This window comes from Hyaena hyaena, unplaced genomic scaffold (assembly GCF_003009895.1).
Source record: "Hyaena hyaena isolate Hyena2069 unplaced genomic scaffold, ASM300989v1 scaffold_1582, whole genome shotgun sequence".
Taxonomy (NCBI): Eukaryota; Metazoa; Chordata; class Mammalia; order Carnivora; family Hyaenidae; genus Hyaena; species Hyaena hyaena.
Window position 1 is genome coordinate 134,364 of NW_024082216.1, and position 20,895 is coordinate 155,258.

General features: G+C 47.4%; 1 protein-coding gene across 1 annotated transcript in view; it reads right to left on the reverse strand.

Annotated features, from left to right (window-relative positions):
• Positions 1-20,895, reverse strand: part of CRYL1 (crystallin lambda 1) — a 127,476-nt gene that overhangs the window by 24,042 nt on the left and 82,539 nt on the right. Inside the window, exons 4-5 of the mRNA XM_039224268.1 lie at positions 7,893-8,054; positions 1,098-1,292 (exon numbers count right to left, since the gene is read on the reverse strand). Of these exons, the coding sequence (XP_039080199.1) occupies positions 1,098-1,292; positions 7,893-8,054 (357 nt within the window). The remainder of the gene's footprint in view (positions 1-1,097; positions 1,293-7,892; positions 8,055-20,895) is intronic.

Below are 20,895 nucleotides of genomic sequence, written 5' to 3' on the forward strand. Positions count from 1 at the left end.
AAAAACATTCTGCAATTACTGGGAAGTTAAAACTACGAACTCAACAGTGACAATCCCAAGGAGGACACAGAAGTGCACCTACTGGGTGGCAAGTGCGCACTGAGTCGGGTCAGATGACGAGTCTAACAGGCACAGCGCAGATGCGGGAACCGGGAGGCGGGAGGGTCACACACATCGCACTCCGAGCACCTAAAACAGCGCCCACAGGCCGGCCCCCTGGTTCCCGCCACAGGCTGGGGCTGGCAGCCCCCCCACCCCCACCCCGGGCGCTGTGGGCCTACTCCCGAACAGAAAGTCAGCCCGGGCTCCACCTGCTGCCCTCTGTGCCCGGACAGGCCCTCCCCCGCTCCAGCGGGTTCCTGCAACCTGAGTGTGGACAGAGCTGTGTGGACGCAGCAGCTGGGGACGCACCAACCAGCAAGTGGATGGAAGACAGACAGTCGGAGCCCAAGACCCCTGGACTCTTCGCTGCCAAGTCCTGGGGCTGCTCCAGGCCTGTCCTGCCTGGCATACAAATGTAGGTGGTTCTCCGTACAAATGTACGCAGTGAAGTGGTGTTTAAAGTCACACGTAAAATCTCCTAATGAAAGGACAGGGTTAAGCATGTGTGTAATTTCCTATTTATATTTAAGATAAGCATAGCGCTAACAAGTCGAAGGATTACCCACTGCTTCTTCCTCAAGCTCTTGAAAGAAACCGGGTTCCTTTAGAGGATAGAAGCTTACTCAAAATTTAATTTTTTCCTCTTGAAAAATTATAACACCAGGAGAAAACCTGACTCTGTGAGAAAACGCAGTATGTCACACAGAGATCCTTATGTGGTAATGACATGGAAGGGCAGGAAACAGAGAAGTCTATCATCAGGTGTGACTATCAAATGACTTACTTTAACAGAGGAGTCTCTGAAACGTACAATGAATTGCTACATTACGTTTCGTTTTCCTTGCCTGTTGACTGAACCTGAGAGAAGAGCTGGCCCTCAGTCCCCAGAACAGGCAGGACTGAGCGCTGACTCCCCGCCCTCCAACCCATGTGACTGCAGGACACGCTGCTCCCCTTCCCCTCCAACAGCCAGAGGCTGGGGGCGTCCCACGCACCTCCACCAGCCGCCAGGCCTCACTGATGATGGCATACTGCAGGCGGTTCAGGGCAAAGCCGTCAATCTCCTTCAGGACCCTGACTGGGGACTGTCCGATCTTCTGCATCAGGGCGTGGGTTCTGTCCACCGTCGCAGGGGCCGTCTCTGGGTGTGGGACCAGCTCAACCAATGGCACGTAATACGGTGGATTTACCTTACGAGTGAGACAGAAGGGGAGAAGAGTCAGAAGACAGCCCAGGAGATGGGGTGCCATTCTGGCCGACTGCTTGCCTGTCGTGAACAGGCAGAAGGTACAGATTCCTCTTGGGAAAGGCCACTTTAGATCCAGCATCTGAAGACAAGAAACTTGAAATATAAAGTAATCCACAAAGCGTTTGGGAAAGAAAATAGCTGAGCACAGAAATCTGTGGTTTTATTTACTGAAAAATCATAACCAGCACATGAGGTTGAAATCCGGAGGTGCGGGTGACAATCCTATACATTCAGGGCTCATCTCCAAACCCCTGGTCTCCCTCAGGGCTTCTCAGCTACCTGCTGTCTAGACTCCATGGGCTTCTGCCCACCCCCAGGCCACCTCCAGAGCTGCCTCCAAAATCCTCACTGCAGGGTCTTGATCTTCTACTGTGTCAGCGTTAAAATTATTGACAGCATCTTCCCAAAACTTGGGATTTCCTTAACTTGTCCATGTTGATCCCACCAAGAACACTACCGCAGCCTCGACGTCGTGATTTGGCCTACGTATGGCGGGAAGGGTTGGTCCATGATGAATGGGCCAGAGGGAAACACCTGCCTACCCCAGCGTTTACGCTTTGCTCTGGGTTTCTTGGTTTACGGTATTAGAGTCGCAAAGAGGATTATCGTAGGTCCAAAGAAAATGCTGCTTAGCAGAACCTGATTAGCTGCACCATTAAAAGCCAAATGCTCTGCAGTAAACTGTACCCTGAATGATGCATTTAAACAATTTTTCCTCAATAGATAGAGGAAAATTGATAGAATCTTACAATCACTAAATAACTACAAGAAGCATCCTTATTTTTTTTTTTTTTTTAAAGTAGCGTCCATACTCAGCGTGGATCAAGACCTGAGCTGAGATCAGGAGTCATATGTGTAACTGACTGAGCCACCAGGCACTCCAAGAAGCATCCATTTTAAAATGACTTCTCAGGGGCACCTGAGTGGCTCCGTCGGTTAAGCATCCAATTTCAGCTCAGCTCACCATCTCTCAGTTTGGGAGTTCAAGCCCCATGTTGGGCTCTGTGCTGACAACTCATAGCCTGGAGCCTGCTTCCGATTCTGTGTCTCCCTCTCTCTCAGCCCTTCCCCTGCTTGTGCTATTTCTCTTTCTCTCTCTCAAATAAACCTTTTTTTAAAAATTTAAAGTAAATAAATAAATAAAATGACTTATACAGAAAAGGGAAAGAAAAACTTCCTTCTCCTAGGACACTGCTTAGGAGAGGACTCTGGTCTACCCACAGCTTAGCTTCGGGGGCTCCCTGTGCTCTCGGCCGGCCCTGGTCACTCTCTCGGGCCTCTTGGAAAGCAAGAGAGGATGGCATCTGTTGTCAGATAAATAAATTATAAATCAACTGATTTCACTTGTCTCCTGAATCACAATACCTCAACTGAATCACTTATCTCCTGCCTATAATCATCAAACTCATAAATGTCTGACCTCTGGCCTTTCCAAAAATCAGAATTAGGAGAACCGGAAGCATGTGTGTCTTAAAGTTTATCTCACTCTGGAACAAAGATGTAGGGCTTGCGGTCTTTCAGTGCTGCGGGGCTCACAGGTGGCGCAAACACAGACTGAGACCCCAGGTGAAAAGCATCTGCGTGCACACCTTGCACATTTCCTCGAGCACGTTTCCCTCACAGGTGCTCCCCTGCCCACGTTCTCCCTAACTGGCGGTGCCCCAGCTGCCACCGCTGGCCTCCCTGTGCCCACTCTCGGGCTCCCAGGGCTTCCCCACCCGCATCCGAGATCTCACATGGAGCTCACCTCCCACTCCAGGCCGTATGTGCAGCTGTGCCCCGGACGCACCCCTAGGACATCCCACGAGCGTACCGCCGACCCGTCAGGAATTAAATGCACGTCTCCCACCCCCCCCACAGGGTCCTCTTCCTGGCACCCCATCTTGGCCCCAACACCCACGTTAGTACCGTGAGAAGTATCCCTGGCGCCTCCTCTCCCCGAACCGCCCCACTTCCCGTCAGCGATTCTACCAGCTCCATCCACGCCACTCCCACTACCCACACTTAGCTCAGGCCGTCACCTCGCACTCGGACTCCGGCCTGGCCTCCCTGACCTCTCTCCGGCCTCATCCTCTCTGCCACTGCCCAGGGGAGCCCTGTCAGGCGGGGAGGGGCCTGTCACGCCCGGAGGCGGAAAGGAGACCGAGGCGGCCGTGCCGCGGCCCGCGGTTGCTGCTTAATGGAGATAAGAGTTTTCGTTCCCCCAGAAACCATTCTGGGGACGGGGCTCCGTGCGAGGGCTGCGCGGCAGTGGGAGTCCGCTTACTGCCGCGGGGCTGCACAGTTCTGCCTTGCGTGTATTCTACCACAATTAAAGTTTTATTAAAAAATTAAAAACAGGGTGCTGACTGCACCGCCTTCAGCTCAAAACGTTGCAGGACTCTGATTCCCCAGCACCCAGTGACCCCCAACCGCAAGATCCAGCTCTTTGTGCTCCCTACCGCGGGCCCGGCGTCGGCGCCGTGCTCCCTACCGCGGGCCCGGTGCTGGGCCTGGAGGGAGCGGGGGTCTTGCCGTGCGCCTCATCCTGTGACAAGGACACGGATTCCTAGTGCGGGCTCCCGGTGGAGAGATGGGAGGACACACGGGAGGGGCCAGGGAAGAAGCAAGGCGGCGACTCTCGCAAAGGCAGGAACGGCCGTGCTCCCTGGAACGCTATTCTCTTCCCGCGGGGATGGCCGGGCCCGCGCCTTCTGCGACTGGCGTGTGTGGGCTACACCGAGAACGTGCCCTCGAGAAACGGGAAAAACAAGACGAACGGCGGGGGACGGCACCCTCTTTAAAGGTCCCCGTCCCCGAGAGCTCGGGCGCGGCCACGGCACAAGGGGCGCATTCTCCACCCGGCCCGTGGGGAGCCCGCCCGGGATCTGGCCCGGAGCCCGGGGGGCGGCGATCGCGGAGACAGCCCAGCGCGCCGAGCACGGAGCTCCGTTTACTCCTCCGCAGCACATGAAAGAGCGTTACACTGGGCGGAGAGGCCGACTGTCCCTCCTCCCAGAAGGCAGCGCGGTCCCGCGCGGCGCCTGCGCACAGCCCCGGGGAGGGCCTCCTGAGCAGGCGCGCCCTCTTCCTTACCCCGGGAGGGGCCGGGAAAACGAAGAAGCGGGTGCCCACAGCAGGCTGAGAGGACTGAATCCCGCACTATTCTGATAATTTTCATAGTAAAGTCCCCCCCCCCCTTCCTGAACCCTCCACAGGCAGAGGAGGCGGGATCGGCCCCTGACGGGCAGCGGCCGACAACCTGAAACAGGCACGGCCTGCACGCGCACGCGCACACGCTCTCTAGAAACAGCAGACTCGGAGACGAACATCCAAATGACCACCAACACGAGGGCAAATGGTTTCGGGGGTCAGGAGGGAGAGTGAGTCAGAAAGGGTGCCAAGCGCAGGCAGGGTGCTCACCGGGGAACATTCTGGCACCTTAGCGTAGTGCCCGGTTTCATTCCAGGCTGACTGGTAACCAGCGTGGGGGCTGTGTGTTCAGGAACTGCTTCCACTCAGCACCGGAATCCCTGGACGGCCGCGCGTCCTTCCCAGGCGGCCGCGTCTATAGGGCGTCCACACGGGCACAAGGGCATCTGAGCGGCTGCAGCAGCCCCACCAGCTCCCTGGGGCCACCACGTCCCCAGCTGAGGTAAGGTCGTAAAGTGTGGCTGAAACTGTTTTGACTGGTTGCTGACAGAGATCTAAGAACCAGGAGAGACGGCGCCCCAGCTCAACCTTGTGGGCGCACACCTCCCAGCCACCGGCGGGCCATCCCTGGGCCCCTCCACACATCCACGGGGAGAGGAGGCGGACGGGGAGAGGCAACGTAAGAAACATTTGCGAGGAAGAATGTCAGGGACACACGAACACCCCTCTTCCTGAGCCTGTCCCTTTCCGGGCGCTAGTCTATGAAGCCCCCTCGAAAATCCCATTCAAACTACCTGTGTGCTGAGAGAGCACGCCCACCTGTAGGGACTTCCGCGCACCCCACCCCCACCGCCACGCCACCCCCCGGGGCTGAGGTGACCTGGAGCTCCTGGCCCCCCTCAAAGAGACGACATGTGTTTGCCCAAAAGACAACATGTGATGTCGAAACTCGTTGGCTGCCTGTTCTGTGGAGGGTGGAGGCAGCAGTCTTTCGCAATCGCTGACTAGCCACTTTCGCCACAGCCTTTTGGAGGCACGAAGGGGCTTCCTTTTCCCTTATCCTATTTCCTGTCTGGGCAAAGAACCGTAGGTGACGGGAGCAGGACGCTGAGGGGGTGGCGAGCGAGCAGGTGCTCTGGGCTGAAGGGAAACGAGCTTCTCAGGGACCATGAATGGTTCTGGAATATTTAGGGACGGCCTGTCCAGCCCAGGTTGAATTGTTCAAGATGCCTCTTCCCCAGTCTCCTTGAGCTCAGCGGAATGATCTGGGCAACAGATCAGTGGGCAGCATCAGCGCAGAAGAAAGAAAGGATAAAATTCCAAAGACGGCCAACCTGGCTGATGTCATCTGCTTTAATTAATGTTGGCTTAGGTATAAAACGATTTACAAAAGAAGAGATAAATTTTGAAATAAGGTCTGAACTCACTTTGGTTATGTTATTTGTCTTTGACTAAAGCAGCGGAAGTGAGCAACCCTGAAATGGTACGAGAAATATCATTCAACAGCCAGTGGCTGAACCTCTAGCCAGAGACACTTGTTAGGTGTGACCGGAGAGTGAATGAGGTGTGGTCTCCTCTGCCGCGTAGTTTGAAGTTAAGAGACATGGGGAAAAGCCTGGTTAAAGGGCTTAGGAGCTACTTTCTAAACAATTTGACTTAGTTGTTTTCTTTTCCCTTTTTTTTTTTTTTTACCCGACTTAGAAGTAAAATCGCTGGTTAGAAACTGGAAGTTTTCAAGCAAGATTAACAATGTAATTAATAACCAGTTTACAGTTTCTAAGAGGGCTCTTTAGGGACATGTCAATGTCATAAAAGCAAAGACAGGTCATGTTTCCTGGCACTTGGTAACTGGCTGCTTCAGTTAAGGCCCCTCCTGGTGCTGGTTTCCGTAGCTGAGTGGTAGCCAAGGGGACGGGCCTCCTTCCACGTTCTGTGGGCCTAAGTCTCCGTGTTTTAGGACCACTCGCCACTTCCCCGGGTACTTCAGCAGGGACTTCATACAGTCGTGTGACTGGCGCTGCGAGCCGCCCCCGTCAGCACGCGGAGTCCAGGAGGCGTCTCTGACCTCCCTGCTCCCTCCCCTCGGGGGGCAAGCGCCTTCCTCCCCACCCGCTCCCACTGCTCTCAGCGCGGCACCCGGAGGAGCCTCACCGCGGCCCTGGTGGCTCACACTTGGGACACGGCCCGATTCTGTGTAGCGGCGCCCCCGCCCCCACCCCCGCCCCGAGCCGTCTTCAATGCAGAAGGAACCTTCCGATTACCCTCCAAAGGCCGCATTTCCACCGCCTCACAGGGCTGCCCCGTGTCCGAGCCAGTCCCGCTTCTTCAGAGCTAGTGCTCGTGGTTCTGGAAGCCCCACCATCCCCAAGCCTCGCGGCCCTTTAGTCCCGCTCCCCAAGTGCATGAGGTTCGTGCGCCCTTCCAGCCGGGCGGGCCTCCTCACAAATCGTCGCGCCCCGTGCTTGCTCCCGGCCGAGGGTCTTCGTTTATCTTCCTTCCCAGCCGCGCACTCTCCCCTCCCTCGTCAGCCCGGATCCGGCCTCGCCCGGCCCGGCTTCCCAGCCTTCACCTCCGCTGGCCTGCGGGTGCTGAGGGCGCGGCCACGGTCATCTACTCTCATATTTACGGGGCTTGAGCGAAGTTCGCTTTTCTGTGCCAACAGGCTGTCCCCAGTTTTCCGAGGTCACACCGAGCTCACAGCTGGTGCTCGACTTGGCTCTCCTCTCTGGTCCGCCTTTCCTCACAACACGTCCATCTCCAGAAGATCCACTGGGTGCGTACACCCCAATCTGTGACGCCCTGTCGGACAGGCCTCGGCCCGCACCCCCGCCGCGTGGCTTTGCCCAGGGAACGACGCCGGACGCGGGCGAGGGAGCAGCAGCAAAGCGGGCAGGGGGCCCGAAGGCAGCCTGGGGAACCGGGGCCTCGGGAGCAGCACCGAGAGCACGCGCTTCAGTAAAACCCTCCTACCCTGAATTGTGTTGAGGAAACTGCACAGTCCGGTGAAATGGCTACAGAATCCTACTAAAAATGTACACGTTTTTAAGAGAATTCCCCGGCAGCGGGATTACTTGTTTAGTTCTCTCTCTCTCTCTCTCTCTCTCTCTCCAGCTAGGCAGTGAGTTACGTAGGTGAGGGTGAAAGTGGGTAAGTATTGTTCACTCTATCCCTTCATGCGTTAGGTACACGCATACAATTCAAGACATTTTTGGATAAAATTATTTTTAAAACTGCTGGTATTGTACGACTCTCTAAGTACACTGAAGCACATTAACGTATACAGTTTGAATTGCAGCGTGTGAATTATACCTCAATAAAGCAGTTAAAAAATACTAGCGGATCCGCCAGCGTGCACTGCTCCTGGAAACCAGGGCGCGAGGCGACCGAGGCGGGCGTTACAGGCACTCACGGGATGGGCCACGATGCACTGCCGCACGTGCGCCAGGCCGGCGAACAGCTGCGACGGCAGGAGGCAGGAGCTGGAGCTGCTGAGGACCACCTTGTCGTCGATGATTTGATCCAACTGAGCAAAAACCTTCTTCTTCAGCTCCAGGTTTTCTGGAACGCATTCCTGAAAAGCACATATTCAAATGACTATGGAAGATATGCACTCAGGCCCCAAGCAAAGCGGCTCGTGTCGGATTCATTCCTTAAAAAAAAAAAACAAAAAAAACCCCACGAACCAATTAGAAAACGATCAGCAAGCAGTCTTTAAGAGCAAAACCAAAAGCTGCCGAAGAACATGGCAAATCTCCGTAACTCGGGAAACTGGGGGACGTACGTATGGGAGCCCTGTTTTCTAGTCTTGCCTAGGTCTGAAAATTCTCCCCATAAGAAAGCCTGCCCACTGAAAATTCACATAATAAAAAAGTCTGCCGGGTCCACGGGGGTGGGCCTCCCGCGAGGCGCTGCAAACATCCACAGCAGTCATCACGGCGGCTTGTCCCTATCTGTTCTGACCATCGGATCAACTTATCTTCAAGCAAAAATCTTATCTCCATGAAGTGAACAAACATGTTACATCCATAATTCCCAAAACGCTCCCTGAGAATCCAATCCTAATTGGAAATCTTTTTGAAAAGGACCTTTGTTTCCAAAACTGTAAAATTACTTTAATGGGGCGTGGGAGGAGGACAGAGGGGCAAATGTGGATTAAGTGCTGCTGATTACACCTTTCTGAAACCCTAATCATGCACAGAGCCCGGGGGGAGTGAGAGGATGTTCTCCAACACCTAAGCTCGGCCCGCAGGTGAGGCCTGGGAACGCGGGGACGGGCGGTGGATCCTGCCCTGCTGCGGAGGGAAGCGGAAGGGGAGAAGGGTGCCGCTCCAACTCATTCCCTCCTGCCACCAACTCCTCTGAGAAATGACACAGGGCTCACTCCTACCCAAGAGGGGCCCCAGCTTACCCTGAGGCTATAGGCCTGTAGGCGAGGCGACCTAAACTCCCAAGGTTCCCTGGAGAATTTATAGGATAAAGGTCTCAGTGATGGTCCAGTAACCATGAGCATCAGAATAAACTGGGTGCTTGTTTTTGTTTTTAAATTTTTAATGTTTTTTATTTATTTCAGAGAGAGAGAGAGAGACAGCGTGAGCAGGCGAGGGTCAGAGAGAGGGAGATACAGAATCTGAAACAGACTCCAGGCTCTGAGCTACCTGTCAGCACAGAGCCCAATGCGGGGCTCGAACCCACGAACCGTGAGATTATGATCTGAGCTGAAGTCCGACACTTAACCGACTGAGCCACCCAGGCGCCCCTGGGTGCTTGTTAAAAATGCAAATTCTCAGGCCCTTACGAGGGTGCGTTCCTGATACCTGCATTTTTATCAAACATTCCAATGATTTATGTTCCTATTAAAGTTTGAGACCCACTCTTCTGGGGTGTAGGTCTTCTGTACGCAGGATGGCACGCTACCAAGCACAGCCTCAGGAATCTGTGCAGTCCGACGTCAGAGCTCTGTCCTCCCCTCCTCCCCCAGAGACTCAGGGGCCAACCAAGGATGCCCTGATTAGTGCAGTGGCCTCGAGGCAGCAGAAATGGTATAAACACCAGCAGACAACCAGAAGTGTCCACTAGTAATTATATGAGAATTATTTGAGAACCCCTCAAAGATAAAGAAAATGTTTTCAAGTTTAATAGTATCAAATGGTTAATAATGAAATCTGATAGTATGTTGAAATCTGCTGTGTAAATATTATGACCTGAATTCCATTTTCTGTATCATCTACAAGATTCAAAAAGTTTTACTCGGAGAGTAGGGAGTCAACATTGTGTTTGTTTATACTTTTTAAAAATATAATCAAACCATGTGAAATTTTATTAAGAACAAAAGGTCATATACGCGCCACATCTCAAAGACGGGGGGGGGGGGGAGAAATGGAGTCATTTAAGAACTGTAAAGCCCATTGTATTAAACCCCCTTATCACAAGGTGGAAAAAAAGCTACAGTAGCTGGCTGGTTGTATTGAGTAATTCCTGGATCAGTTAAGTCTGCAAGTTGGGTTAAGTTTAAATGGAGCCTTGTAGTAAAGCCAGAGACTAAGAATGATGCAGATACTGTGTAAGCTAATAAAAGAGTCCTTGTGAATAGCCTTATTGTGAGTCTGTCATGCAGATTCTCCCCTGAAATTCTATGCCTTTCTTCAGATCGTTTGATTATCAAAGAGGCAAGAAAACTTGAACCAGAGGAAACCCAAACCTGCTACGATTAGGTAAGCGTTTTCACGGCACATTTGCTTGAAGTTTTGTTGTTGTTGTTGTTGATGATGATAGCAACAACTGTGTCGGATTTGCTGGGCCAGGGTAATAATGCCTCTGTCCATGTCAAGCCTTGAGTTCATTTCCTTGCTTTTCATTAGGGAGCCAATACTCCTTGTCTGAGAAAGAGCATGAAACACTATTAATCAGGACCTTCATCACTTGTGGTTGATTGCAAAGCTAAGCGAGGCAGCGGTCATTCTCTGGGCCCTTAGGGGGCTAGGAGGAAGGGCAGAGAAAAGTAGCAAACAATGAGGACACTGAGAACCCAGCTGCAAAGCGGCCCTGATCCCTCTAAACTGTAGCAATGTGACCAGGTGAGAAGCTAGCCTTGCCTTCTCTTGCCTTTTTCAGGGGTCCTTTCTACAGAAAATGGGAAATGTTAGCAAACCTTCCATCACTACTCAAAGCAAGGAGCTTGACTTTGCTTAATTAAACTCTGACAGCATTTTGAAAGCAGTGATTTTTATCTGTGTTTTGTTTGTTTTGAAGTGGGAGGGAGACACAGCACATAATAAATTATATTCTCACGCACAACCACTGTGGTAGGTGTGCTCAGATTTCAACAAACAAAACTCTGAGGACAAGTAAAGCACAAAGTAACTTCCCGAGAATCACAACCCTTCCTGGTTGGTCCATCAGAAGTTTACTCATCACAGGCAGTATCAGAGAGTTAAAAGGGGAGGTTAAGTTTAAACACTCCTTTTTCCTGGTCTTCTTGAAAGCAAGAAACTGAATGATGGTATTATAGGTGTGCCTTTTAATTCTCTCTAACTTACGTATATTTTAAAGGATAAATCATTTATAAACTTTGGTGTTTTGTTTAGTCAAAGTTACCTGTGACAGCATTCAACTCATTAGGAATGTTCTAGAAAGGCAACACGGGCCAACGGCAAGTCAGAGAATTGGCTAATTCCCAGGCAAACGGAGTCCTACATAAGAACTCACTTCTGAAGTTACTCACTCCCTGTGCAACAAATACAGTTTCCAAAACAAATATTTTCACGGGGAAAATGAAATTTCATTAATTTTTTTAAAAAAATCAATTCAGGCATTTTAGATAGGCGTCCTGTTGCTGGAAAATCTACATTTGTTAACACAGAACATCTGGAAGCAATCTTCGATCTGCTTTCCAGAAAGAAAGTAAAACTAAATTAGAAGACCTCAGTACTTAAAATATTTTACATGCAAAGAAGTCCTCTTAGCCAACCGTAGGGGGAAGGACATGCCAAGAGAAGAAAGGGGAGTTAAAACCTCACTTCAATCATGGCAGAAGGAAATTCATTCTCAAACCGAAGATGGAAGTGATCCACATTATAAAATCTGTTAGCACTAAGTATATTGATTTAAATTTTCATTATCACAGCCCATAAATTGCACTATGCCCTAAGCAGAGGCTCATTTTTTCCCTTAAAATCAAAATAAAAACTTGTTAAAAGCATATTACAAATCCTAAACAGAGTTCTACGCTAATCCATAACAAATTGTACCCAATCTAGAGAGAACTTCCCAAAGTAAAAATCAGTGTAGACCATATTTTAGGAACATTGCTTCCTGGGGATTAGGTGTTAAGGTTACCAGAATTACTGTTGTTTGCTTTCAATAGGATTCCTTTCTACAGGTAACCACAGGGAATGGAGAAGAGGCTGAAGTGGAACATGCATCAGATCCTGTCCTGATGAGGAGTCTATTCCCATCCTCATTCCAATGTTATTTCTGGGAACTTTAATGAAATCATTTATTTAAAATGGGGTTAAAATGCCTGCCATGAAAAAAAAAGGCAATTAAAAACATTTTATGTAAGCCTGCAATTAGCACACGGTGCATTTCTAATATTTCTCACGAGGAAGACTAGGGATTTTTAATACAAAGTGCTGGGAATAGCATGAAACACAAAATTGGAGAAGGACTAAGCAAGGCACAGGAATGAATTCTTAAGAAGAAAAATGAAAAACAAATAAGTTGACATGAAGGATGTCGCATCAATCATTGAGACCATTTGTTACCAGTGAGGACGATCTTTAAATTCCAGGTGACAAATCTGAGAAGACTACATATATTACTTGTTTCCATGACTTTGTTTTTGCTTCTATATCAGACACATGTGTAAGGCATTTCCATCAGTGACCTCCACACAGCAGCAATTCTCAAAGCAGTGGAGAACAGGGAGAGCGTCTATTTGTGAGGTTTGGGGGGAAAACATAGAAATTTGAATGCAATGCTTTTGTTAATAATAATTTGACTACATACTTTCAGCCCAAACCCTTGGTTATTGCGAGTGAGACAACAAATTGCATCCAACTTATTTTGCTGGATGCCAACCACTGTTTTTATGAAAACTTCTCATTTTTGAAAACTCAGATTTTATAGTGTCATAAACTGGTTTGATTTGCAAATGTATATGTTTGACTACAAAATGATTTTACAGTACTTTCAACAGGAATAGCATCATCAGAGCAACAGCTATCTATATTTGGACTCCATCTGTCCAGAGGAAGAACCAAAAAGTCAACATTTATAGATGCAACTAAAACAGTTCTTAATAAAAGAAAGCCTAAAATATTCACAAGGCGAGCATCCAATTTGAGAAGTCAGAAATAGACACAGTAAATCCAAAGAAAACTTAAGATAGCAGAACATGGCAGAAACCAAAAAATGGGATATAAGGCAAATACAGAGAATCAATACCACGACTGGTTCTTTAAAAAGACTCCTTGCACCGGCACACTTCTGCAGAAGCCTCTTCTACTCACTCACCAAGAACTAGAGTTTCTCAAAACTCAGTCCCAGGCTCTGCCTTGTTCACCTATATTCTTTCCCTAGGAAATCCCAGTGAAGCCCACAGCGTAACTCACCAATCTGAAGACCCACCTCACACGTTTATTTCTCCTTCTCAAACCATCTTCACGTGGATACTTCACAGGTGCCTCAAACGTATCTAATCTGATCCCTCTTCTAGGGCCACCCAGCATATGGAGTTTCCATATAGAAAGAAAAACCTTAAATACCCTATTAAGCTCATGATCCATAGGGAAGTAACATCACAATTCAAATCCCCTGCCTACAACTTCACTAGGTTTACCCTAGTTGCTCTCAATTGTAAAATGTTTCTAAAGCATCACATTTTTGTGCCACAAAATATTTATGATCAATGTTAATATTTAGTAGTCTAATACTAAGTAACAATATTTTAATGAACACCTACCATATGCTTAAAGATGTCATAAAGCCATTCCCCCCGAAATCATCATATGACCAGAAAATCCATGTTTTAGGGTACAAATAAACATGCGAACTCCAAGACTCGGGAAGGAAGGAAATTTTCTATTTCTGTATTCTAAAAGGTTACATCTCACATGCATGAAAAAATAAACATATTAAGAGAACACTGTCCATCTTTTGAATTGACATTTAGGAAATGACTATATTTAGGGGTGCCTGGGTGGCTCAGTCGGTTAAGCGTCCAACCTGGGCTCAGGCCATGATCTCACTAATCGTGAGTTCGAGCCCCACATCGGGCTCTGTGCTGACAGCTCAGAGCCTGGAGCCTGTTTTGGATTCTGTGTCTCCCTCTCTCTCTCTGGCCCTCCCCCACTCGTACTGTCTCTGTCTCACAAAAAATGAAGAAATGTTAAAAAAAATTTTTTTTAAGAAAATGGCTATATTTAAACAAACATCAATACCGTAAAATAAAATTCAAAGCTAACAGCTCTGTGAGAGCAAGAATTTTTTCAGGGTATTGCTGTATTCCGAGCTCCAAGAATGACATCTGACAAACAGCAGGTATTCAGTACACACTTATTGAGTCAATGAATTAATTACGCAGTGAAAAATTCTGTGATGTAATAGTTAACTTCACACAATGCCCCACAATCATGGAATACATATGTTATCACTACATTCTGTGAGAGGAAATGTCTGAAGAAGGCTGAAGGAACGAACATAAGACGCCTCCCCGCCTCTGGCAGCCCACGGGGCGACCCGAGCCATTTCTGGACCTACATGTTCATGTTCAAAACAGACTCCCACTTCCATGGACTAAAACCTTGTTCTTTTACTAAGCATTTTTTCTGACTTAGGAAAACACTCCATTGAAAGTCCAGGCATTTTTCCCTCTCCGTCTTCCCCGATTTCTGCAATAGCAGGAAGCCCTGAGGGTGAACTGCTCTCCCCTTTCAGTGTGTGTGATGGATGGACTCTCAGCTACTGCAACGTGTCCACACTGCATAAGCAGGATGCTGCTTCTACTGCTAACGCCCCACCCATTACTCAGCTCCTAGTCATGCTGCTAATCCTACAGATCGTACTCCACGATAAAAACAACCGCCATTACATTTTTAATTTTTCAATTTTTTTTATTTGCGTGACAGAGAGCACAAGCAGGGAAAAGGAGCGGGGGCGGGGGGGCGCCGAGGGGAGAGGGAGAGAATCTTACGCAGGCTCCACACTTAGCACAGAGCCCAATGCAGGGCTCAATCCCATTACCCTGGGATCATGACCTGAGCAGAAATCAAGAGTTGGACACTCCATGAACTGAGCCACCCACATGCCCCTCTAGTATTTTTTTAACATAAAAAAATCTGTCACCTATATCTAGTGCAATGACTCCCATTTAATTTACAGTATGAATCTTAACATTACGCCACATCCCACGGAAGCTTCTTTTGGTATATGTACTTGTGTACTGATCTTTTGGCATCTTGAAGAAGGCTGATACATGATACGTGAAGTGGATCCATTGAGGGAACCTTGAGAAGATGGAAGTCTGAAACTGGCTAACGAGTTACTAAATGTTAGCATTAACATCTGAATTCAAGCACATTTCTGATGAGAAACTAGTCTATGCAAGGAACTTTCCCACTCAGAATAAGATATAGTCCCTGCTTTTCAAGGAGCAGGTTTTAAGAAGCAGATAAAAAAGTAGATACTCAAAGGCGCGCCCGGGTGGCTCAGTCAGTTGAGCGTCCAACTCTTGGTTTCAGCTCAGGTCATGATTTCACGGTGTCATGGGTTCAAGCCCTGCGTCGCTGCCAAGACTGCTTGGGATCCTGTCTCTCTTCCTCTCTATGTGTCCCTCCCCAACCAGCGCTGTCTTTCTCTCTCCCAAAATAAACTTAAAAAAAAAAAAGATATCCATGCTAGTAGCTGTAACAGAGCAGACAATATGTGCTGTAACGAGCAAAATGGCAGTATGTCATCAGGCCAGAGGGCCACACTCACCCGGTCAGACTTGAGGATCACAGACACCACTGGTCCAAGCAGGAATACTAACGGTACCACAAACTGCCTTCTGTTTTTTAATTTAAAAAATGTTTAATCTTTATTTATTTTTGAGAAAGAGAAAAACTGTGAGTGGGGGAGGGCAGAGAGAGGGAGACACAGAATCTGAAGCAGGCTCCAGGCTCTGTGCCCAGGCTCTGAGCTGTCAGCACAGAGTCCAGCGCGGGGCTCCAACTCACAAACATGAGATCATGACCTGAGCCAAAGTGTGATGCTCAACCACCTGAGCTCCCCCCCCCACACCCCACCGTAAACTGCTCTTAAGTAGAATTAGTGGGGGGGAAACATTGGTAACAACAGAAGGAACATAAAAATGTTTCTATTTGATCTGCAAAAGGTCTTCTTTACCAACCACACCCCAGGGCCTACCACCGGCTCAGAAGGAGCTATAAGAACAAATTACTTGTGAAGAGCATTCCACTTCTAGTAATGGTACACTAGATTGTTCTGGACAATCCTCCTGCTGGGAACAACTAAAAGAGCTGAAAACATATAATAGACAATCTGTCTGAATCGCTGAGGAGCCACAGGGCCGAGACTAGGGTGGCAGGGAGTCCTGGAGACATAAGCCCTATATACATGGCTCCTCATTCGTCCTTAAGGCAATTGCTTATTTCGAAAGTACAAACGGAATGGCTGAGACAGGGAAGGGGGGCTCCTGGCAGATGCGGAGCACGGAGGGAAGCCTGGAGCCCAGGGCCTGCTAACGGCTCCAGCATATGCCCTCCAGTAACACTGACCAGTCTCCCAAGTCTCAACTCATCTCAACCTATGAGAAGATTAAAGAGATAAGCTCCTAGCTTCTCTGAAGGACGAAAGCATAACCAGAGCCTTGATTTCTTTTTAATGTTTTATTTATTTCTGAGAAAGAGAGAGAGAGAGTGTGAACAGGGGAGGGTCAGAGAGAGAGAGGGAGACAAAGAATCAGGAGCAGGCTCCAGGCTCTGAGCTGTCAGCACTGAGCCCAACGTGGGGCTTGAACCCACGAACCGTGAGATTATAACCTGAGCCAAAGTCAGACGCTTAGCCGCCTGAGTCACCCAGGCACCGAGCCTTGATTTTTTGGTAAGCAATATCTCACACGCGAACAAAGAAACGAAACTGGTAGCAAAGATGACCTGATTGAAAGTCAAGAGAGAAACAGACTTTAGAAACAGACCCATAGGGCATCCAGAGAATGGTATATCAGACATCACCTTTGAAATAACTATTATTAATATGTTTAGGAACTAAAAGATAATGAAAAATTTTAGCACATAATTAGAAACTATAAAAAGAATCAAATGGAAATTCAACAACTGAAAAATTCAACGGAGAGTTTTATTTGAAATGTTTATTTATTTTGAGAGAGAGAGAGAGTGCAAGTGGGGAAGGGGCAGAGAGAGAGGGAGAGACAGAATCCCAAGCAGATGAAGAGCCAAAAATTAAGTCCTCCATTAAGAGAAACCTCGGGCTGCATGTAGCCCCAGTCCCAGGAAAAGCCTCAGACTGTTCAAGGCTAAAGCCATCCTCAGACCGCCCTCAGTTCAGCTAATCAAAAAGAAAAAAATAGAAACATTCCTATGGTCTGAGTCAAGGCTGGAAACTGCAGATACAAACTAGCCAATTTCTCACTGCTTGTCTGAACCCCATGTGGGCCCTTTGAACTCACCTCACAATTGGTCATTTTCAAAGGATTCTCAAAAGTCATGACTGGGTCCCGCCAAAAGTAATGAACACCTCACAGACACTGAATGGTCGAAGCTGTAATTGTAACTGGCGCTTATGTGATGATGCTACGTGTACTGTAACACCCCCATCCCTTACTCCTTAAAAACCCTGTTCGCTATTGTTCTTGGCTTCACCTTGCTGCCATGACACCAGCAGGCTGGGTGAGCCCCTGCTCGAGCTTGTAATAAAGACCCTTTTGTACTTGCATCGGTGCCGGCTCCTTGGAGTGAGGGGCCTAGACAAACTAAACCAAAAACTCAACCAGCTTTTCTGCTTCTGTACAAGTGCTTGCACTACGGGAAACTAAAACCTAACTAGCTCCTTCCGCTTCTGTACCATTGCTTAAGGCTTGAGTTTCAGCCTCCCCGGAGCTATCAGGCAGCTGCACACTGCCCAAGGCCGGAGAAACTGCCCACCGCATCACTCCGCCACACTACCCTGGCAACACTCAATCAGGAAAGGCCAGCAGCCACCCTCCGCCTTACTGAAGGAGGGGCCTAGGGAGAGGGAAGTTAACCTGTTAGTCGCCGAAGAAGACCCTAGACTCGCTCTATGATTGGCTAAATTCAAAGGTATCCTAAATGTTGTAATTGGATCCCGCCAAAAACCTGATGGCGGGAACCAATCAAATGTGGTATATGTTCACATTTAAATATCAACCAATGACAAACCTGTAACCATAGAGATCCCCTGCCCCTCCCCACACTTGTTTACTCCTGTCTATAAAAAGGCTGCAAAGACTTTGTTCAAGGCCTCTCAGAGTCACCAGCGACGAGTGCACGGAGGTCCAGATTCAAACCTGCAAATAAAAAACCCTTGCCGATTGGCTTTGACTCTGGTCTCTGGTGGTCTGTTTTTGGGGTCTCTCGAACTCTGGGTGTTTCACAGACTCCATGCTGTCAGCACAGAGCCCGGTGTGTGGCTTGATCCCATGAACCGCGAGATCATAGCCAGAGCTGAAATCAAGAGTCAGACCCAGGAGTCCCCACTATGAAGACTTTTAAAAGGTGGACTTAAAAGTAGATGAGACTTAGCTGAAGAAATAATTAATAATTTGGAAGACATTTTAGGGTAAAATATCCAGACTGAAGCACGGAGAGACAGCAGAATTGAAAATATAGAAAGAGCACAGGAAAACACACAGAAATGTTGAAAAGTTCTTAATAAACACGGTTCCAAAAAGGAGTGGGGTGGGGGAAAGAGAAAGAAACAGAAAGCAGGGTGAGTAGAAGCAATTACAGAATTTCCAAAACTGGTTTTGGAATTTGGAATTTCGATTTCCAAAACTGGTTAAAGAATCATTATAAAGTGATTATGATAATGTGGATACCCACAGAATGAGATACCATAACCATTAAGGAAAGGAAACCTTAAAAAAAAATCAAAGGAGCCTACTTTTCAATATCCAATGAAATAGTAAAGTACACTAGACATGTTAGGTGAATAAAGAATATACTAGTCTCCCTTACAACTCTAAAATCAATGTACATAAAATACACAAAAGAGTCATAGGGACTCCACCTCTGGGCAATAAGCATGCTAATAATTTTCTTTGTTCTTTCACAAATTTTCTAATGTTCTATAATTATCATAAATTATCTATATAGTCAAAGGAATGTTGATTATTTAAAACAGGATACAATTTTGTATTACAGTAAGATTAAAATTATTTCCAACTGGAAAGAATGGAAATATGCACATAGACATACTATCAAGATTATAATCTTAGAGTGATGGGATTAAAAGTGATTGTTTTCTCCATTTTTCAAGTTTTTTACATTAACTTTAAAGGCAAGACAATGTTTAAGGACAATACCAAGAATTATTTACAAACCTGAGCTTTTGCCCTGTATGTAAGCTGACAAGTCCACCTGCCATGGTTTCACAGAGGCACACAGAAGACATGACACTCTTGGGTCAGAGATGAAGGACAATATTATTCAGAGGATATCAAGCATCATGAGCTTCATGTTCGCATTAGTTCTCTTTATCCCCAAACCCCTGGGGGGTGATGTGAAGGGACCCAGGTAGACCTGGGTTTATGTCCCAACTGAGGATCTCTGAGCTCAGGAAACACAAATCGCTCATAACTGACCACAAGCAAACCTATCTGACGAAACCCCAGAGGGTGACAGCAAGCAAAAACTCCCTTTCACCAGAAGGAGACATTCTGTCTTCCAAGGCTGTTAATTATACATCATTCCTGAAAAGCTAATGCAGAACAAAAGGGGCTCTTTTTCCCAAGAGCACTGAAAAGAAAAAAAGATAATAAATCCTACACTATATGAAGAAGAGTGTCGGCCCAAGGATGAATTTAAGACGAAACTAAAATTCTATACCAGTCCTAAACCTCTAGCTAAGAAAGGAAAAGTTCCAGCTGAAGATTTTGAAGGTTTCTCTAGCACCAGCTATTCCCAAATTAAAGACTCTAATCGATGCAGAGCTCATCTTGGTAAAACAGTTATGAGAAACACACACCCTCCCACCAGGTATATGTTTAGTCAGAGTCTCTAGATTAAAAAAGTTGCAGTCGTTCCCGATTAAGAAAAAAACAAAAAACCAGTAACAAAAAAAACACGACTGAAGCTATGAGTCATAGCCTTAAATTAAAAGAGAATGAACCCTATTTTAAGAACTGAGAGCCTAAGCATGAGGATGAGCTGTCAGCAGCTTCTGTTACCCTACTGGTCAGCAGGTGATTTGCTGGTCTGGCTAGTTTTACCCTTTCTGCTCTCTCCACTTCCCCCAAGGAAGAAGATCCCCCTCTTCATTCAAGAGCAGAGGAGGTCTCTTCCTCTCATTTTACTCAAACTAGCCCACTAAAGATTGTTTAAAAAAAAAAAAAAGATTTACCATTTTTGGTATAAGAAAACAGCCATTCTAACATTGTACATAGCTTCAAAGCAACATAGTATATAGCTTCTTTTATCTCACCATTGCATTAACTTAGACAATATTCTTGGCTGGTTAAACACCTCTAAGAAGTCAGTTTAAAGACAGGACCAAGTAGCTAGATAATAAAGTCTACACATCTACCCACTGTTTAATCCAAAATCAGTGTCAGGAAAATTCCTTGTTACTCCTGTGAGAAGACAGCTAAATATTACTTACTAAATACTAAAATCAAACAAACAACAGAGTCCTTCGTTTGTGACAAAACGATTTTATAATCCAGTTTTTTAAAATTTTAACAATCATTTAAGTCTATATTAATGCCAAAAAGACTTAACCAGCACCGAAATGTTCTGTTCCACGTTGCAGCAGCTTCTGGTGTTAAGAACAGACCGAGAAGCTTACTCCTGTGCAGGAGAGCTGACAGACAAGTCTACCGGTGCGTGATGAGACCCACTCACTTTCCAACCCCTTTAGGACTACGACCAGTAGATACAAAGTTCTCGAAGTTCAAATGTCCATAGGAAAAATCTAAGGGAAATGATTGGAAACAACTGTAATCCAACAAATGACTTGTTCAATATGTGAATACGAATACATTTCAATTCATTGAAGTGACTAGAGACAACAGCATGAAAACCTACCACTGCTGAAAACCCATTTTCACTGGGGGAAGGGAAATGAAATAAAAACCCTCATCCCTAGGGGAGGAGCAGGCAGAGAGGCTGGGAGAGGGCTAAGGGCACTACGGAAGCCACATCCCTAAGCGCCAG